General features: G+C 39.7%; 4 protein-coding genes across 15 annotated transcripts; 3 read left to right on the forward strand and 1 right to left on the reverse strand.

Moving 5' to 3' along the window:
• The first annotated feature begins 139 nt into the window (after window positions 1-139).
• LOC128887911 (open rectifier potassium channel protein 1) lies at window positions 140-12,309 on the forward strand. Of its 7 annotated transcripts, XM_054144394.1 has the most exons (9): window positions 140-2,210; window positions 4,872-5,035; window positions 5,120-5,464; window positions 7,484-7,660; window positions 8,222-8,599; window positions 9,498-9,760; window positions 9,919-10,083; window positions 10,172-11,332; window positions 11,435-12,309. In XM_054144394.1, exons 3-9 carry the CDS (start codon window positions 5,323-5,325, stop codon window positions 12,173-12,175), a joined length of 3,027 nt encoding a protein of 1,008 aa, XP_054000369.1. In that variant the 5' UTR covers window positions 140-2,210; window positions 4,872-5,035; window positions 5,120-5,322; the 3' UTR covers window positions 12,176-12,309. The 7 variants fall into 7 exon arrangements, with proteins under 7 accessions (XP_054000369.1, XP_054000365.1, XP_054000370.1 ...); XM_054144390.1 differs by having other exon boundaries at window positions 4,872-5,464; XM_054144395.1 differs by having other exon boundaries at window positions 4,872-5,464; window positions 8,288-8,599.
• A 10-nt stretch (window positions 12,310-12,319) lies between these two features.
• Window positions 12,320-15,573, reverse strand: LOC128887914 (histidine--tRNA ligase, cytoplasmic). Of its 4 annotated transcripts, none has more exons than XM_054144399.1 (6): window positions 15,339-15,573; window positions 14,570-14,881; window positions 13,886-14,098; window positions 13,595-13,816; window positions 13,022-13,523; window positions 12,320-12,948 (listed from the first exon to the last, which is right to left on the reverse strand). In XM_054144399.1, exons 1-6 carry the CDS (start codon window positions 15,432-15,434, stop codon window positions 12,479-12,481), a joined length of 1,815 nt encoding a protein of 604 aa, XP_054000374.1. In that variant the 5' UTR covers window positions 15,435-15,573; the 3' UTR covers window positions 12,320-12,478. The 4 variants fall into 4 exon arrangements, with proteins under 4 accessions (XP_054000374.1, XP_054000376.1, XP_054000377.1 ...); XM_054144401.1 differs by lacking the exon at window positions 14,570-14,881 and adding an exon at window positions 14,229-14,377 and having other exon boundaries at window positions 12,321-12,948; window positions 15,339-15,477; XM_054144402.1 differs by lacking the exon at window positions 15,339-15,573 and adding an exon at window positions 14,229-14,377 and having other exon boundaries at window positions 12,321-12,948; window positions 14,570-14,708.
• On the forward strand, window positions 15,458-18,107 carry LOC128887915 (retinoblastoma-binding protein 5 homolog). Of its 3 annotated transcripts, none has more exons than XM_054144405.1 (8): window positions 15,458-15,524; window positions 15,918-15,984; window positions 16,058-16,083; window positions 16,162-16,334; window positions 16,418-16,646; window positions 16,718-17,173; window positions 17,251-17,659; window positions 17,737-18,107. In XM_054144405.1, exons 2-8 carry the CDS (start codon window positions 15,966-15,968, stop codon window positions 17,820-17,822), a joined length of 1,398 nt encoding a protein of 465 aa, XP_054000380.1. In that variant the 5' UTR covers window positions 15,458-15,524; window positions 15,918-15,965; the 3' UTR covers window positions 17,823-18,107. The 3 variants fall into 3 exon arrangements, with proteins under 3 accessions (XP_054000380.1, XP_054000379.1, XP_054000378.1); XM_054144404.1 differs by lacking the exon at window positions 15,458-15,524 and adding an exon at window positions 15,676-15,815 and having other exon boundaries at window positions 15,890-15,984; XM_054144403.1 differs by lacking the exon at window positions 15,458-15,524 and adding an exon at window positions 15,676-15,815.
• A 148-nt stretch (window positions 18,108-18,255) lies between these two features.
• LOC128887917 (seipin) lies at window positions 18,256-19,954 on the forward strand. Its single transcript, XM_054144406.1, has 4 exons — window positions 18,256-18,647; window positions 18,746-18,891; window positions 18,966-19,490; window positions 19,575-19,954. Exons 1-4 carry the CDS (start codon window positions 18,424-18,426, stop codon window positions 19,670-19,672), a joined length of 993 nt encoding a protein of 330 aa, XP_054000381.1. The 5' UTR covers window positions 18,256-18,423; the 3' UTR covers window positions 19,673-19,954.
• The last annotated feature ends 139 nt before the right edge of the window (window positions 19,955-20,093 follow it).

Raw genomic sequence — 20,093 nt, forward strand, 5'->3', positions numbered from 1 at the left:
ATTTGTTAAAAAAATATTGCTCCTGTTATACTTTGTAACACCCATTTATCAGCGGTTTACATGCCGCGAATATTATTAGCGAGAACGTCTAAGTGACGAGTTCCAATAAGAAGTCGATCGTTTCTTCTTTAAAACGAAGACTGTTCTACGTGTAAATTAGCAGCAAATAATACGGCTATATTGGAGGACCGCGACAAGAAAGAAGTACGAATTGTTATTAGCACTGGTTTACTAACCAAACAACTTTATTAACATCTCGACCAGCTTGCGATTTTTCGAGGAGAACGTAGTAGTTACCAAGTCTGTACCATGTTACGTCGAATATCGGTATCGCGCGCGATTCGACGGTACAAGTTGTTTCATCTTGTCTTCCCGTTCCCATTTCTATCGGTCAAGATATTTCTTTCATTCCTCAGACCCGGTGTTTACTTCTTCAGTTATTACTGTCTGACGTTCGTATCTATTTAATCCCTTCATGTTTACTGTATGAATGCGAATATGGAAAACTTTTACTTTTTAATGATTACGAAGTTTTTCATTATACATCTTTGTTTTGTGATTTCGTTATATTCGCAAGAAAACAGACTGATATGCATTAAAGATAAGAAATAATGTTCGCTGCATCTAATTGTGAGTACGGGCACGAAAGGGTTAACCGTTTGCCATCGACGTGCGTTTCATCTTAGTTGCGGCAAAATTAGTTTCGCGCACAAAACGCGTATCTTTACTGTTCGCTTCTTTTTTTTTCCCCGTAAAGATGTTAACCTTGACACGTACTCGGTATTCTGATGAAACACCTTCTAGCAAGGGTCGTACGAAATACACTTCCAAAAAGTAGTACACACATTCAACCAGTCTTGGGGAGCGAGTAGGTCTTGTTTCTCGTTCTCCCACCAGCGAAAATGTTTTCGGATGCGACTGCCAACTAGTCCACCGTGCGAACGAGCCGACTTGCACGAATAAAAGTCGCGGGCATCGTCTAGTTCAAACTGATTTTTTGCGTTACCATACGTCGGCGCGTAGTAGTCACGTTTAAAATCTTTTTATTCAATTCGTGACCTGTTGACACGTGACTCCGACGTTTTAGGTATTAACAATCGATCGCAACGAGAATATTCGTTTCCCCAAAACGACACGATAGAACGTCGATTATCGAAAATATTAAGAAAACTGATTTTTTCACGAATTCGTCGACGCTAAAGGTAATTCAGCTCGACTTACAGTAATTAGTTTTTCTTGTAATACACTTGTCTATCGATATTTTATTCCATCGACGTTGCACCGTGATCAGCCTCGTTGATACGGATCGAAACTCTTCTTTCGGCTCGTGCCAAAAGATTTTATATCGGGTAAATGTAACGTAGTTTGTCAGTTCTCCAACGTGACTGTGAAAAACCGACGTGGAAAGGAAGCGTTACGAAGCGTACGTACTTGCTGCACACGGGTGTGTTAACGTTCAGATTCTGACCGACGTGTATGAGTTTGACGTTTAATTCGTCGTTCGCGGACGACCCAATTATTCAGTTCACCGTCGTGTACATTGGTTCATGCGTCTACGTTTCGACGCGCTGAGATGGGTAGAATTCTCATCGAAGCAACGAACTTTGTAGAACGTGTAAAAGAACCACTTTCGATTCGCCATTTATCAAATACGAATTAGAATGTGAAGTGCACAAATAAATCGTGCTTCGTGTTGAACGAATAGAAGCTTATCACTGCGAACAAGTTATTTTGTTTTGTAATTATTGTTCATTCTGCTCATCTTTGGCGACAAGTTCCGTCCTTTTTATTATTTTAAACGCGTCAGTTTTACCTCGTTTCTGTCATTGCGGCATATATTGCGGATGCCGGTTCAGACCCTGGTCTGTTCCGTTGCATCATTACGCGTGATCTCGACGAAGCACATATATTATGCATAGCATTCTCGAAATTCGATAAGATCGCGACAGATGTCATCGGACGTGTTACATTACACTTGAGAAATTCGCGCGTAACGTTCCGCCGAGGGCATCCGACGATGGTAATAGCAAAAGTGAACACTTCAAGAACAAAGAGTTAATTGGAATAGCAAACTACGAGGGAAAGGCGAAGGATGCTCGAAGATGCGCGCAGACGTATATGGGGACAAGTTTTAACTGGCAGTTATCAGTCCTGAAACCGCATTTGGATTTTCGAGAGATAACCCGATGTCCCTCTTCATCCCTGTCGAGGTACGTACTCCCCTTGCATTCGATACTCCGATAACAAGCCTGTCCCCAGAGACGAAAGCTCGTAGGCGTAGACATTTTATCGTACTAATTGGTATTTATCATCTCTAAATTATCCTTTCGAGTTCGTTTAACTCTGTTCCTTTTTCTTTAGATGGGACACCCGAATTCCATTTTGTCTCGAGCCCCGCGAAGACGTAACGCGCCCACTGCCACGGTCGAAACATGATTGAACGTAACATACTGTTTTGCTCCCGATAACTTATTATCAAAGGCATTTTGTACTCGTTGCTATCGTTGTTCGTTAACCGAAGTTTGTTCGGTATCTGTTTGAAAGTCGTCTCGATGTGTACAAAAAGATAAGCTCCGTTAAGCGTATATAATCAGCGGGATCTGTATAAAAGGGAGCTGCGTTGGTACTCGAAAATCAAATCCGTGAATTATCGATCATCGACATCCCTGCAGATTGGATGCATCTATTGTTTCTTCCATTGGTTTTTATAACAACGAAATTACCCGCGATAGAAATGAATTGTGTCATCGTTATATCGGCAAAGAAATCGTTGGATGTCACTGTAGCGAGGATAGTGCGTGTCGCACGCAAATTGAGCTTGATTCCGCGAAATCGGTTAACCCCAGAAATAGTTTACTCCTTGGTTTGAGATACTGAGTTCTGTTTACGACTTTTTTCCTCGAGTTTTCGACGTTACAAATGACATTACGAACTAGATGCATTTTTGGCCCAAGGGTCGATTCATACTTCCAACGGTGTACGTATTATGGCGACTCGCTTGCGATATATGCGCAGAACCAAACCTAGCGCAGGAAACCGTGATAAAACTACGATAAAATGAAAGTTATTTACTTCCTCGTTTTGTTGATACTCGTCCATACAATCTAACGAGGAAGTTAACTATTTTAAAACAACTAAAAACATGTTAAAAGCAAGTTTTCAGAGCCCGATGGAAAGTAGTCTAGACCCGATCGAGGTACAATGCGATAGTTATCATCTGATTAAACTGTTGCGCAGTTTTTAGGACACATTACGTCCCGCCCGCGAAAATCTGCGTCGAGACGACTTGGATATCGTCGTATATGAGTTCTGGGAATGGATTGTCTCCCAAAGCGGTATAAGGGTATAAAACGAGAAAAGTAGACCGCTGCGAAGGAAATAAGTCGATGATTCACAGGCACGACGGACAAGAACGTATATTCCGTGGACAATAAATCATCCATGCGATCGATCTTGTCCTTCGATCTTTCAACCGGCAGGATATATTGCGCTTCGCGAAGTACACTGCGCGAGTTACGTAAAGAGCATTGTCGAAGGGAACATTTTTGTCGCCAATTGCGCGGTAGCTGTGAAAATTGTTGTCACGCGCCAGAGGAACGTCCCTAAGTCCAGCTCTGGTCATCGAAACAGTCCGTTGTAACAGTTCTTCGCCAGCGGTACGATTCCTATACATTCGAGGAAACACTCGACCTAATAGTCGACTACCGCCTTCGACAAAAGCACCTTTGTATAGAATCTTACCTCTCGTTACAGTTCGTCTCTTCTTTGTTTCAACCGGTAAGAATTGAAAATTGGTCCTCGCTCGTCTCTCATTGTTGTCCGCGTTTTTTTTTTTTTTTTCTTAAACGCTTAGAATCTGTCCAAGAACTCTCCATGTTCAACCGTCTGGCTGACCGTCGGCTCGGTTAGTTTATCGGCTCGTCTGTCAGTCTGCTTGTTTAGCTTGTTTGCATGCATATCTCGGGAAACGGAGAGCCTCGACGTTGAACAAGTCCGACGATTTTCGACGTTAAACGGGTGAATTTCTTTGGTTTATCCCCCGTAACGAAACATCGTACGTAAATCTTGTAAAATTTCTTTGGCTAACACCATACGGATTGCTTCTTTCGTGATCCAAATCGAGTATATCGTACAGTAGAGTGTTAAATATGTTCGTTGTAACGTACAGTTCCTCCCCCGTGCGAGGGGTGTAATTTTTGTATACGTATTATGGTGCGCACGTGTGTAATTTTGAGGATCACACATGATAGTTGACATTTTACAATTGAAAGACTCTTTTGTTTCATACGTTTGACTGACTCGATCGATTTAACCCCTTGGTTTATAAGCGTTAGAGTCAATTGTCTGAGTAGTGATACGAGATCCATATATAGATCTCGAGCGTATTATTAGTACCATCCGAACGACTCTCGGGCACTAAAAGGGTTAATAAACATCTTTAGAAGAGAATGATTCACTTTACGATACAATGTTGCAAGGTGGACCGGGGTTGAAAGTAACGAGAAGCGGTATGTAATATTCTCGAGTTTCTTATAAAAAAGTTCTTATAAAAAAGCGCGAACCCAAAGGACGGAGACCAACGACGAAGAAGATAAGGAATATTGTTGTCTTGTTTGCCTAAAGTCGTGCAGTACCAACAAGATAGTACATTTTCTCTCCGATCGATAATCTTAATATTATTTATCACAAAGGTAAACTCTTATTATCTCGATACTGTTAGGAATAAATAGTTTCTTTCGTAGTTGTAACAATTTTTGCGAGTTCCAGAAGCGAAACTGATGCTTTCGACTCTGGTTTACACGACGCTTCAACCTTACCCCAGTTGGACGTTGACGAAAGGTGACTAACTCTGAACGTTCTTCTTCTTTCAGTGTACTCGGAGATTCGCGCGTCTCCTGGACAGAATGGGGCGAAATTTTCATTGAAAGATAAAAGAGCCGATCGCATTATCGACGATGGCTAGCAGTCGACACTTAAAATCGTATCGGATATCTGACAGAGTCGTCGCCGAAGGAGAAGACGGTGGCTTCTGAAGGTCGCGAAATCAGAGTCTAAACAGTTATCAGGCGATAATGTTTCGTCGTTGTAGTCTACTCGACCGTCCGTAATCTGCTTCTAGTGCTGTGGTAGTAGGAATCGAGACGACGATCCACCCGCGAACAGCTTCGGTGTTCCGTTGAGTTACCACCGACTGGACCAAGTCGAGTGAATGTGAAAAAGAGCAGATCGGACCGCGATGAAACTCAACGAAAGGGATCTTCCATTGAAGGTCGATCATCGTTGTTGCTCTTGACGTTAGTCTACGATATCCTCAAGCAAAGAATGTCGAAGAAACAATGGATGGTCCTGCTGATGCTGTTCTTGACTTACTTGCTGCTAGGTGCCTCCATCTTCTACCATATAGAGAGCCGCCTGGAGATCGAGCGCGTCGAAAAGGCCAAACAAGAACGCATCGAGATTAACGGTGAGCACAGTCGCTCGCGTGAAACTATGATTTCATTCACAAATCTTAATTAACGAGATCGAAATCATTCTGACTTAATCGATACAATAACAATCGCGAAACGCGTGATAAAAACATTGATAAAGACGTCGGTACGTCGTGGGCTTCCTTTCGATGACTGCGCATCAAATTTACTACCATCGGTCGAATTAAACGTTTTTGCGTAGTTGAACGTTCCAGTCCGGTGTTTGTTTAAACTTCTACGGATCATCTCTCAATTCATATTCGTTTAAAATAATTTCGTACTTTTTATATAGAGAATCGGTTGTTCGCGTATAGTTTCGACGAAGTAGTGTATAATACACGTATGCGTAGTAATACTTTATAAAAAGAAACGTGTTCTTGAAGTATGCATAGATAAGCATGTAAATTAAAAAAGCTGCCAACGATAATTTTGCAGGAAAGATTCATAAAGTAGACGCCAATCTTGCAGTGGTTTAGTTTAAAAGACTCAATCGATATTAAGTATTATCATTAATTTATTTAACTCTTTGAGAGTTACTAGATCCCACAGGAGATCGTGGGCATAGTTTGAGGAACGCTGTAATAGATAATCGCGTTGTCAGAATAGTAGTATTGATACAGTGACAATCACTTGCGAAATCGCCTCGCCCTGCCACTCCTAAAACGTACTTATTCGACGAATTAACCGTCAATGGCCCCAAACGGCGACAGTTTCCTCGTCCACATTTGCGTTCCAACCGCTATGTTGAAAATCAGATTTATCGCGGTCATACAGGCACTCCGTAACTGTCACCGCTGCCGCTTTTGATCCCCGTGGAAGGAATACAGAATACGGCCTTCGAATGGAACAATTACTCAATCCTCGTTGCTCCGTATAACTTGACGATTATTTTGCGTTATACAGATCCGTTCTTACTTCTCAGCCAGAAATAGTCAGGTAAAAGATTCGTCCGCACGTAGTATGCGCGAAATCAACTCATAACTCATGGGCATCGGTACTGATACTTCTCGTTCCCACATTAAAAGGATCCAAGTCCAATGACGCACATTCTTAAGATTTATTTCTCGGAAAATTCGAAACCTTCCAAATGCTGGCTTATACACTTGTAATTGTAATCGTACATTTTTTAATCGTAATTATCAATCTTAATTAGATTGATTTTGTCCTTCTCTGGTTTAATCAATCCGTTTACTGTCATGATCGATATCGATACAAAAATCTTACCACAAAACGTGCTTTCTCCAATCAATGTCGATAAGCAATCTTTCACCCTTCGCAATTCGCACGAAGCGTACAATCGGTGTACCTTATCAGACAAAAAGCTTTAGTTGCATTAACGGTACATATTTTTATTTGAACGTTGATCTATTTATCGAACTATATCAAAACCTTGTTTTTGGGAGACTGGGTAATTTAGAGCAACCGGACAATATAAACGTTAAATAAATATTGAACGATAAGATTGGTTGGATAACATTAATCGAAAAATAGATACGTTCCATTGAAGGCCAAAGTTCAACCGATGTTCTCTGAACGCATAACGTTATTAATTGTGCATTAGAGTGGACCTTAATCACTCTGGAGGAATCCGTGTTTCTTCAAAATTCGGTTATGCCGTTAGGCAAACAAACTTATGTTATACAAACAAAAATTGAATTTCGTACAAAATCAAGACTTTCAACTTTGGTAATCGCTACGTGTTATTTCAAGATAAAATGCATATTGTTGTATCATTCAAACTAACGTATTATCGCCGCTGAATGTTGATACAACCCGTTTAAATTTCTCTGAGTAAGTTACTACATCGTAAATCATACATTGAAGAGATTATTACTATCTTGTAAGTAACCTGTAGATATCAGAATCAGATTCAATTACATGAGATTTCAAGTAACAGCGTTAATAAATTATCGATGGTTTGGTAAGATTGTTGATTTGAATTTTTTTTTACAAAATGCCAGCGTTTCGTTACATTTTAACGATGCACGATGTTTTTACGTTCGTTATCTTTTCAGCTTTACTACACACGCACTACATGCCCAGCTCTATTCACGATCACGATGAAATTCTTGACAAGTTGACAAAATACTGTGGAAAGTCGGTGTACAATTATACCGAGGGCGAGACGGACCCTCTGAAATGGGACTTTTACAACAGCTTTTATTTCGCTTACACCGTCGCCAGCACTATAGGTACGTATCGACTATGAAGCTCGCACAGGACATTCTACGCTAAAAGGATCGCTATTGTACTGTGACGTCAGGAAGTTTGATGATATTGAAGCATGCTTGTACAAAGTTAGCGTAGCGTTCGAGTCATCATTTGTTTAACTTTGCAAAGCTTGCAGTATTTTCATCAATTTTCAGTCAACTTAATACTAACTCAATCGATCCTAAATTTCATATGCATTACAGCATATTTAAATACCATCTTAATCCCTGACATCGGAAACGTGCTCGATTCAGCGTGGAATGGTACACGTGCTGCACGTGCACGGTTAGTTTAGTACTTACGTGTTTATAGATAGGAAATTCGAATGTAGCGGCAAATGAAATAATGACACGGGATATATACCAATTCGTCGTCGATGCGCGTAATAAAGAAAGGGTCGGCGATTCGATGCGATACGATTTTGCGAACGTGGAATATTGTCAATTTTTGTTCATCTTTGTCCTCATAATTAGCGATCGATGTAACCGTATTCAAGGCGACTTTAAGGTATTCTCTTCGTTAATTCGGTATGCGCAATATAGGTTACGGAAACTTGGCCCCCACAAACATGCTGGGTCGCATCTTGATGATATTTTACGGTCTGGTAGGCATACCTATAAACGGAATTTTGCTGGCGCAATTGGGTGAATTTTTTGGAAGTGTCTTCGTGAAAGCGCATCAGAAGTACAAAGCGTATAAACACGGCCGCAACGATTACCATCCCAGAAAATTGACGACGTTCGAGACAGGAAAACTGGGATTGGCAGCACAGATCTTCGTTTACTTGATGCCTGGATTCATCATGTTCATATTTTTCCCAGCGTTTCTTTTCTCTCATTACGAGGGTTGGAGTTATGACGAGGCCGTTTATTACGCTTTCGTCACGCTGACGACCATTGGGTTCGGAGATTATGTGGCAGGTAAAAAAATAAAACATTTTATCACGTCGATTCCTACGTACGCATAGAGGAAAATTGCTGAAATTTGACCGCTATCAAAGAACAAATATCAAAGATCGTTCGAACGGTTCAAATCAGGCAACTCTGATCAGATGAGTCTCTTGTTTCGTTTCTAAACGTACGAAATGTTGTTCTGCTTTCCAAATTTATCGAGATTATAGATTGTACGATCGTCAAGAGTAGACAGATAATTATATCATAGATACATATCGTACCATCTCTGCGTGGACATTAAACGATCAATTAAATCGACAAGCTTTCTTATTTTGAACACTCATCTGTCGAGTGTACGTACAGTTAATCAGAAAAGTATTCCTAATCTCTCGAGCGGTTGATGTATTTTTAGAAAAAATTGTACAGACTCCTTAAATTTAATATGATCCTATAATATTTATCTTAAAAGAATACCAACGGTCTAAAACCAGTAGGTGAGAGAATACGAATACTTCTGTGACTCACTGTACATATCGAAACGTTCGAGTTCAATTTAAAACGTTAAACTATCAAATAAAGTTGACGTCAGAAGTAGACAAGTACATCAACTATATACTTTTGTCTACATGCTAACACGAGGATACCATGTCTGGAAGTAAGTACGAGCATTCGTTAATTTGCGCCTCATGCCAACTGTTGGACGACCGCGCCATTTTATTCTACATAAAACTTCCAATTGGGGTTCACGTTACACTCGTGATTAACAAAATAATGTAGTTGAATTCTCTAAAAAAGCGCGGTCGTCTAGGGGTCAGTATAAGTATGAGTAGCGCGATTGGTTGCCCCAACCCGTTACTATTCACACGTAAATTTGGCAAACGCAAGGGTGGTCCAGACGTTGAAGAGATTCTTTCCCACTCGACAGGGCAAGACAATAGCAAAGGTAGCGGAGTTTTTTTCATTTTATATAAAACCTTCCTAATATGCTGGATCTCATTTGGATTGGGATACATCGTTATGATCATGACTTTTATCGCTCGTGGTATGCGCAGTAAAAAGATCACGAGAATCGAACGTAAACTGGCGTTAAATTTAAAGCACACGCAAAGTAAGATCTGGAACGAATTCAATAAAGAGATAGACTATGTGCGCCGCGTCTTCAATGAACTCCAACTCTCCAAGGTCAAGGTAAAGGAATCCATACTTTAGCTATCTTCGATTCTTATCTATCTACGCTTTAATTCTACAAAGCCATTCTTCCGGTGCGGCTACCAAAATCTGCAGTGGACTATCGATCGATCCGCGATTGTTAATATTCTTAACGATCGATTTCCAATTCGTTTCAGAGAGTGTACGTCGACGAATGCATTTACGAAATTCCACCTGCGAAGTTTCCTCGAAGCAATAGCTTCCCCGATCTTCGAGAGTTATTGCATGGCGCGAGGGGAAACGACAGTATGCGTCATTACAGACCTCGACGTCGTGCCAACAGCGAAGTGGTACCCACCGAGGTAAGAGATCTGGTCCCACGAGACGGCATGCGTCAGACGAAACGATCCATAGATCCAGGTAACGCATCGTTCCGTTTTTATTTTGTAGGAGGAGAAAATAACACGCGTCGTTTCCGAGACGGACCTCCAGAGGATTGATAAAACGGCAACCTTCGCTACTCACGCGATGGTTCAACCAGCAGAGCTCCTAGCGAGACTGGTCAATATCCTTGGTTATATTCCGCCAGCCACGGACGATATCGGGGTCGACGGCTCGAATCAGACCACTTTCGTCGAGCCAGAGATTATGCACCGAAGCAGAATCGACGATAACCTCAAGGATTCAACGGGAAAGGAACCGATCTACCCCCATACTTCAAACGGGACTGGCAGCTGGGCGATCGGCAACGAGCGAATTCTCCGATCTCCGCAGCCTCGTTCAAGAGCAGCCAGCGAAATCAGACTGCACGAGACTAAGAACGAGGACCGACACGTCGACTGGACATGGTCCGGTCCAATGGCTACCAGGAAGATTCGAGAGATGATGAGATCGCGAACGAACGAACCGCCGAGCAAGGATAATCGCGGCGGTAAGGATAAGTTCTCCAGGTTTCGTACCTTCTCGTTGGCCAAATCCGTCCCGAAAGCTTTGATCTCGTCAGGTCCGTGGAAAAGTCGTTTCTCCTCTAGTATGGAGAAGAAAAGTACGGAAGTGGAGGGAAACGCTAAGGACCCAGAAGAGTCGTTTGTATCAGGAGCGTCGTCGTTCGACGATAGACGACAAGACTCGATCACTGCATCGACCTCGAGAAGGAATTACTATACGCACACAGGTGCTGGCAACAACAATCCTTCGGAAACGGAAGGCAGCAGTCTGCTCGAGGAAACCAGCCTGGCCGATTTCCTGCGGGCTCTTACTCTTCTACACGCGAGTGTAGCTACTACCGGCAGCTGGACTGCCGGGACCACCGACGATGATCTTGCTAATTTATCTCGACCACGAAGAAAAATGGGAACAGCCTCCCTGTCACCCCCGAAACTACCCAGCCTCTTCACTTTGTTTTCGTCTCCACCGCCTGGAACCACTACGCAGAGCAATCAAAATACCATCACGCAAGAGTCGAGCCTTCCCGCAGCTCATAACTTGAGAAGGAGCAGCTTGGTTTTCGCCAATCCTACGACTGTAAAACCCAGGCGATTTTCACTGAGGCCTGTGCCAACACCCATCAGTCCCCCAACACCACCAAGAAGTGGTTCGCCTTTCTTATCGGTAAGTTTAACTTTCAATAACTGTCAAATCGAGGCCAGTATAGTTGAATAACTAGAACGGTAACTGAAATTATATAATTCGGTTAATGACTTCTTTTATCAGGACTCGCGGCGTATGCCGTATGTAAATAACTCTACGTTTGCGTTCGATTCGTACAAGGAACCACTTATACGAACGGAAGGAGCGCCAGGTTTGTCATCGCCGATGGTAGGACCTCCACCGCCGTCAACACCCGTTAACAGTCGCCGTTTCTCGTTGCGACCCACTCAAAATCAAGGTGGAATTTCAACACCAGGAAGTACAACGACCACCCCCGTTCCTCCCCTGAAAGGTCTACCTCGTTGGAAGGCTGGTATGCTGCAACGACAAATCGGTCAAAAGAATCTTCGACGTCGAGTCAGGGCTTTCAGTCTGAGCGATGTTCACGTGGACGATGGCAAAGAAAAGACCGCCGACTCGTCATCCAATATCTATACGAAGAAAAACGGCCGCGACATACCTCGTAGAAACGATGGACCGCGCGAGACCGGTGGCGAATCCACGAGTTCAGATCTACGAGAAACAGTTCCCACTAAAATTCGGTTCGAGGACAAGGGCACGCCGCTGTCAAAGGATACGATCCAACGTACAACACCAGATGGAAGCGAAGGAAAGGAACAGTCGCGAGCGACTGTCCCTAGAAACGAATACACTTCGTTCGTCACCGCTGACATAGAGTCGCGGCAACCGTTAGTGGAAGTAAAAGTAGAAACGCCAGCAGTGAGTTCTGTTCAAGGAACAGATTTCCTCACTCTCATGGAACTGAAAGTCGAAAAACCGAATTCTAGTTCGAGCGAATCGTGACACAACGCCACCGTTGGAATGCCTGTAAATGCAATACCATTAACGAAGGAATTGTATTTTTTTTTTGCGATACGATTCCTGAAATCACTCAAATTTTATTTGATCATTCAATACAATAAATTAAATATGATTTATATTATAATGGAACAAAATCTCCCCCCTTCATTTTCATGTGCCGGGGGAGAGTATCGAACGTACGGATCGGTAAAAACAACTATAATAAGTGCATCGGAGTATCGAACAATCACGGTTTGGTATCAGATTAAATGCATGGAATAATGTTCTAAATTTTTAAGTAATTCATCATTGTTGTAGCCTTTTTCTTATTTCCTCGACGAGAGATGCTCGGGGAATCGGGACCTGCACTCGAGTCACGACGTCTCTCAACGTGACTTCGCCTCTCATCAGTTCCCCTTCACCGATTATTATGGCTAACGGTATACCATTCTCTTCGCAATACTGTAACTGGCCAAGTAATTTTATGTTCTTTTTGTACGAGTGTTCAGCTTTGAGTCCAGCGTTCCAAAGGTCCGATAAAATTCGCATTCTTTCCTCGTGTAAATTCTTTTGCGCACTCGCCACGAACACTTCCACCTCGGTCGTGCGTGTTTTTAAACCCTCGCGACTCAGTCTTGCCTCGAGGACACTGAAAATGCGTTCAACACCTAACGACAAACCGACGCACGGAACTGATTTATTTTTGCTGTCGAACATCCCTACTAAATTATCGTAACGTCCACCGCCCGCAACGCTACCAACTTCTACGTCGTCGCCTGGAAATTAAGAGAATGAAACAATTTTAATCGATTCGTAGGTGCTTGATAAAGTTCCACGTCGAACACTTACCGATTAATACTGCTTCGAAGATTACACCCGTGTAATAATCGAGTCCTCTGGCGAGACTAAGGTCGAACGTAACCTTATCCGTTATATTAAAAATATTACAATACTTAAACAATAGCTCCATAGATTCAAGACCTTTCACTGCAGGCTCGTGTTTCATCAATTCGACATCTTTTCTCAATTCAGCGATAAGTTCCACTCCACCACTGCGCGACACGTACGTTCCAATTTTGTCAGCGCTCGATTCATCCAGTCCCTTTTCTTCTACCATTTCTTTCTTGACTTCCGCCCATGGACTCTTGTCGAGTTTATCGACAGCGGAACAAATACCGCGAAACTTGTCTTGCGGAACGCCGCACGCAGCGAATATACCGTCCAGCAACGATCTATGGTTCAATTTGATTGTATAAGGTCCTATGTCTAGCGATCGTAACGCTTCGGAAATAATGAGGATGCATTCCACGTCTGGCATCATAGGATCATACTGACCAGCTATATCAAAATCCTTAGACAGAACAAATAACAAATTAAGAAAATGTTCGAGGACCCGTTAAACGTTACCGTTACTTCACTTACGCATTGATAAAATTCTCTATATCTGCCCTTTGTTGTGGCTGGATTGTCCCTTCTGTAAACTTTTGCTATATGATATCTTTTGATGGTAGAGACTTTTCCCATGGCCAAATACCTGGCAAAAGGTACAGTTAAATCGTATCTGAGGGCTAAAATCTCTCCTCCTTGATCCTTCAAATCATAAATTAATTTCGAATCCTCCCCATATTTTCCTGTCAATATATCCTGAATCAAAAGCAATTTAAATTAAAATACATACATAATTTTATTATATTAGTAGTACTTTACACATACTTTCAATTCAAACACAGGTGTATCTATTGTCTCTGCTCCATGTCTCTTAAAGACAGTAATTATTTTATCCAAAACTCCCAGCCGTAATGCCATTTGCTCTGGTCCATAATCTCTGGTACCTTTAGGTGTCTTAAGAATGAGCTTGGACAGTGGAGCATTTCGTTCGCCCAACCTAGCCTTTAGTTCCAACAATTTGGCAACTTCGTCCGCTATCTACGCAAAACAAGAACGATTCGAGTTAAATGTAATCGACGAGTGGATTAAAAATCAACAATATGATAGATTTAGTTCGATTTTTCTTCTTGTTGTTAGTCAAACAGAATGCTTATCCAGTTTTGCATACCTTCGGCGCCGAAACCATCGTCGCGTAGCAATATTTTCGTACACCAAGGATGATATTGGTCGGCGTTGGACGTAGCATCGCGAATGATGCAGTCATTTTTAAACAACCAGAACGAAAGAGAAAAGTCCGCCTCAATGGTGATTATTAAACTAGCCGAAAGAACAGACAGTACCATGTAAGCAAGTCGACAAGCAAATGCTATAAATTACATTTTATTTATCTCTGACTGTGACAGATGCATGTATAATCGGATATTGCAAAAATGAAACAAGAAAGTAACAATCATTTTCTGGGACCTATAATTTATAGCAACTTTGCTTGCGAGCAAACAACTGCCTCACCTTTTCATCAATTATATTTCTATCAAAGAGACAGAGGTTGTTTATACGATCAACCTTCTTCATTAAGGAAGACACAACTTGTCCTTCTGGATCAGGAAATGCAATACGTTCGGCTCTATCAAAGCTTTGAATATTTGTAAACCACCTTTTCAAATGTGACCATTTCGAGAGTTGCTCTGAGAGATTAACACAGAAGTCAAACAGTACAGCATCTTTTGTTGTAGGTACCCAACCACAGACATAACTGACATCCGCGAAATCTTGGTTTATGCTTTCCAATTCTGTCTCTATATCCCAAGAATTTGTTAAATCCTAAAGGATGGAAAGCATTGCGGCACTATGCGATTTTCATCAAAAATTTATATAAATAAGAAGTATTACAGTCCTTAATTGTTACAGGAAGTCAATAGATTTATTCTTTCTCATAAGAAAAAGCAGTGGAATGTTATACCTTCAGGGGATACAAGACAAAATGAAATTTGGAGTCCCCCTTTTGAAGCTGCATGCACATGTCTTGTTTATCTATAGAATAACACGCCATTGAAAACAAGATACAATGAATTGAACGACAAAGTATTGGTTTACAGCCATGTGCAACCAATGAGAATATGAATGTTAAAGCACGGTGTTGAATAACGTTAAATTCGGACATGTTGATGACGAAAGTTTGCGTTCCCAGAAGGTATCGGTTTCTTGCTCGTGGTGAAAGATTATCGTTAATAAAAACCAAAGACGATCATACTTAACGAATAAAAATACTTTATCGTACCTCGTTACTGTTGGTCTTCGCAGCCTTTAACTTTCGTACGATGTCTCCTTGTTCCTTCACCTGTTCCAGTAGTCTTTCTCTGATTTCGTCAGCCATAGCGCGTGGTTCGGTCTCTCTCCGTCAAAGTCCAATTCCAAACGTTTCACGCAACACGGCATCAGCGTACTTTCTGCTAGGTTATACCAGGTTATACTGACGTTACATTCGAATTTACTACGGTCTGCTCGCTTCGATGACATTACAATCGCCTATGATTCGTCCGTTTACGCTTCCCTGAATACTTTTTGCGAAACGTGGAAGTTTAGACGATAACAGTCAATTACGTTAGCGTTCTTACTGTTTCTGTAATGTGTATTCTACTAACGATAAAACATACCCGCGACCATTTCCTTTTTTTCTTAAAATGAATTTTTTAATACACCAGAGAATTAAAAAAATTTTTTTCCCATTCATTGATGCAAGGAAACTGTTCAATAGGTACATTGTTGTGTCTACATTTTCAAACGATGATTTTGAGAGGCATATTCTTTCTCATCTTTCCCTCTAACTAGGTATCTAATAGAAACAAACGAATTATAGGTTAACGATACATACTACTGTCACGCATAAGTGACAAGGAAAGCCAAAATGAATTTAGAATTATTAGGTGAGTTCTCGAGAGTACTTATGGTAAAACATAACGAATTATCATCTTGCTAATGTTCTCAATTTTCTTATAGAATCGTTTGGTCAGAACTACCCAGAGGTAAGATATGAGTTTAAAATGCATTGTGCATTTTTCATTTAATACCAATGAAAATACTTTAATGTTTATAATTATTAGGAATTTGATGGAACGTTAGATTGCATATCATTAGCAGTAACTTGTACATTCAACAAGAGAGGAACTTTACTTGCTGTTGGATGTAACGATGGTAGAATTGTTATTTGGGATTTTCTGACTAGAGGTGTTGCCAAAATCATTAGTGCACACGTACATCCTGTGTGTTCTTTAAGGTAAGTAGTTCAAATTAAATTATATCATTATTATATTATTAAATATACTTCAATTATATAGTATCATCATTGGTCTTAAATAGCTGGTCTAGAAATGGACACAAATTGTTAAGTGCCTCCACAGACAACAATGTTTGCATATGGGATGTTCTATCTGGAGAATGTGACCAAAAGTACAGATTCCCTTCTCCTATATTAAAAGTACAGTTCCATCCAAGAAATCTTAATAAATTCTTAGTATGTCCAATGAGACATGCAGCAGTAATGGTTGATGCTGAGGGCACCCATAGAGTTATACCTCTTGATGATGATGTATGTTAACATAAATTTGGTAATATGTATGTAATGCTTTCAATGTATATATTATAGTTTTTTTATTTTAGAGCGATTTGAACATAGTAGCATCTTTTGATCGTCGTGGTGATTATGTATATACTGGAAATGCACGTGGAAGAATTCTAGTTCTTGATGCAGAATCTCTAATTGTAAAAGCATCTTACAAAATATCGCAAGGCACTGCTAGTAACACAGCAGTAAAGAGTATTGAATTTGCCAGACGTGGATCTTGCTTTTTGGTGAATACATCAGATAGAGTAATTCGTGTGTACGATAGTACAGAAGTACTGGCTTGTGGAAAGGATGGTGAACCAGAACCGATACAGAAGTTGCAAGATCTTGTAAATAAAACTATGTGGAAGAAATGTTGTTTTTCTGGAGATGGAGAGTATGTATGTGCTGGATCTGCAAGACAGCATGCTTTATATGTATGGGAGAAAAGTATTGGAAATCTAGTAAAAATTTTACATGGAACTAAAGGAGAATTATTACTTGATGTTGTGGTAAGCAATTAATTTTTTTATGTTTTATCAAAAGCAGATGGTTTACAAAATTATTGTGAAAATTTATTTTCATACAGTGGCATCCTGTAAGACCGATTATCGCTTCCATATCGTCCGGTGTAGTTTCCATTTGGGCGCAAAATCAAGTTGAGAATTGGTCTGCATTTGCACCAGACTTTAAGGAATTAGATGAAAATGTTGAATATGAAGAAAGAGAGAGTGAATTTGATTTAAGCGACGAAGATAAATCTGTTGTTCAAGGTGAAGAAGCCCAGGATGAAGAGATCGAAGTAGATGTTGCATCTATTGATAGAGTTGCTGCTTTTTGTAGCTCTGATGAAGAGATGGAAGATATTGGTTCACTGCAATTTTTACCAATATCCCCAGATGTAGAAGATTCAGAAGATAATCAGACAACACCACACGAACCGCCTCTGAAAAAGCATCGTTCTCACGATATTCATTTACAAGGGGCTCCGGTAGATGGTAAGATTTTTGAGGTTAACGTACGGTAATGCGATCAATCGATTCGTATAATTTATTATTAATATTTTTGTTTAAAGAAACTCATCCGTTATTGAATAAAGGAAAGGACAAACCGACAACCAAAAAGGGCAGACCAAGATTAGAGCATAGGAAGGGAAAATAAGTTAGAATACATTCTTTGTATATTTCTAGTGTTAAGAAATATTTTATAATGTACAGATTCACTAAAAGTACTTCAAATATATTATAAGTTGTGGTAATATTTTACATTGATAAGATATACCATAAAATATGTTACTACTTCCTATGGAATGTATCTTACATGTTGTTGCATGTACTATTCTTATACATATATGTGATATTGAAAGTGTATATACATTAGCATAGATAACATATTTTCAATTTCATAATTATTTTTCAAGTAAAAGAGTATACTTAATACAAACCCACCAAATTTTTATAATTATTTGTATTTCACATTAGTTATAAATATACTTAAATAAACCAGGAAAACAGAAAGTTCAAAATACATATATATAATTACCCCTCCACGTGCTCCTTACTGTTTTGGTTTTTTCATTAGCGCTGTTTGGCGCCGTTGAAATGCACTTAACCTGTAGTGTAGTTTTAAACATGAAAATTAACAAGGCGATAAATAATTTATCTTATCGTATGTAGCAATTTATGACGCACAATTAAAATTCCGTAGTTACTACACCAACTTTTGCCACGAGTAAATAGTAATTTGTTTGCAACAGTTTGCAATGTTAGCTTCGAGGTTATTAGAGCTAGTCAATAAAAAATGGTTCAAATTTCAAAGAAAAACATCGAAAAGTGTACAGACCGCCAGAGATGTAATTTTAAGTGGCGGAATTATTATTGTTAGCGCAGTCTTCGTCGTTTGGTTATCTGTATTTCTCTATACGGCATTTTATTATGCCTACATGCCGAGTATGTCGTACATACGACCGGTGCATTTGCAGTTTAAGTGAGTTTTACTTCTCACTTGTACGTTGGTAAAACGAAATAATTTATGTCGTATTGTTTTTTTATTATGTTTTTTTATACAGTGTTTTTTCACTACAGGTCATGCAATGAACAGAAAGGAATTTGTAGTTTTCCATTGGCACATGTACAATTAACAAATAAGCAGCAACTCTTAATGGTTGGACAGCCTTATAAAGTCAACTTGCACTTAGAAATGCCAGAATCTCCAGCTAATAAGGAACTTGGTAATATTGGCAATTATATTTCTCTCATAGAAAATATGAAAACATAATTATTAAAGTGTAGTCCTCAAATATAGGGATGTTTATGGTTTGTGCACAATTACGTAGCAGAGATGGTTTCCTTGTAAAACATGCATGTAGATCTACCATGTTACATTATCGCAGTACATTGTTACATGCTCTTACAACATTTACATTTTCACCTATGATGATTTTTGGTACCACGGAAGAGAAGCAAAACATAAACCTTGAACTGTTTGGTAATTTTGAAGAGGATCAAAGTCATCCAGTTACAATTATTATTATTGAGATACAATCAAGACACATTGAATTTTACTCTGCAAACATTATGATTAATGCACACTTATCAGGCCTACGCTATCTAATGTTTCACTGGCCAATCTTGTCTAGCTTTGTTGGTATCAGTACAAATTTGTTTTTCATAGCCCTTGTGTGCATTCTTTCTTATCTCCATTTTCACGCATACGAGGAAACTGGAGATGATGGTTTCAGTTACGAAGAAAGTAAGACTGAAGAAAAAGAAGAACATACAAATGATTTAAATACCAAAGAAGGAAAGGAGGATACAACTGTTGGTGATCGTAAGTTGCTTTTCTTTTTCATTTTTTTTCTAACGTGATAAACGATTGTACACGCTTAATACTACAATGCTTTATCTTTTAAAGAACCATCCGACTCATCATCCTCAGAAGATGCACTTACATTGCCAGAGTTTGGCGAGGCTGCGGAAACAGCTCATTTATCTCACGTCGAACCATTGTAACTTTGTTTACATTCCAAAAAGTATGCACGAGTATAAATGATTCCTAAATAAATTAGTAAATAAAGATAAGATTTGTTATAAACATAATGTTAAAGAAAGTGAATGTTTAACAGATGGTTTTAGCTTAACACGCATATTTCTCAGTCTGTGTCTCTAGTTTTGCGAAGATAAATGTATATTTAATAAATGTTTATTTTTCTATATTGATTTCTTATGACTCCTTTAGGTGTAATAGAAATGTATCTGAAGAATAATGTCTATAATAAAAAAACTACAACAATATATTGTGTCTTTCTTTCTGTCAAAATTATGTTACAAACAACAAGTGGAGCAATAAATGGTTACTATTTATGCAAAATAACTGCAAATTTATAGAGAAAATAAGTATAAACGTATAAAATAAGAAATTGCAATTCAAATT

The sequence above is a fragment of the Hylaeus anthracinus genome, unplaced genomic scaffold, assembly GCF_026225885.1.
Source record: "Hylaeus anthracinus isolate JK02 unplaced genomic scaffold, UHH_iyHylAnth1.0_haploid 11989, whole genome shotgun sequence".
Classification (NCBI taxonomy): Eukaryota; Metazoa; Arthropoda; class Insecta; order Hymenoptera; family Colletidae; genus Hylaeus; species Hylaeus anthracinus.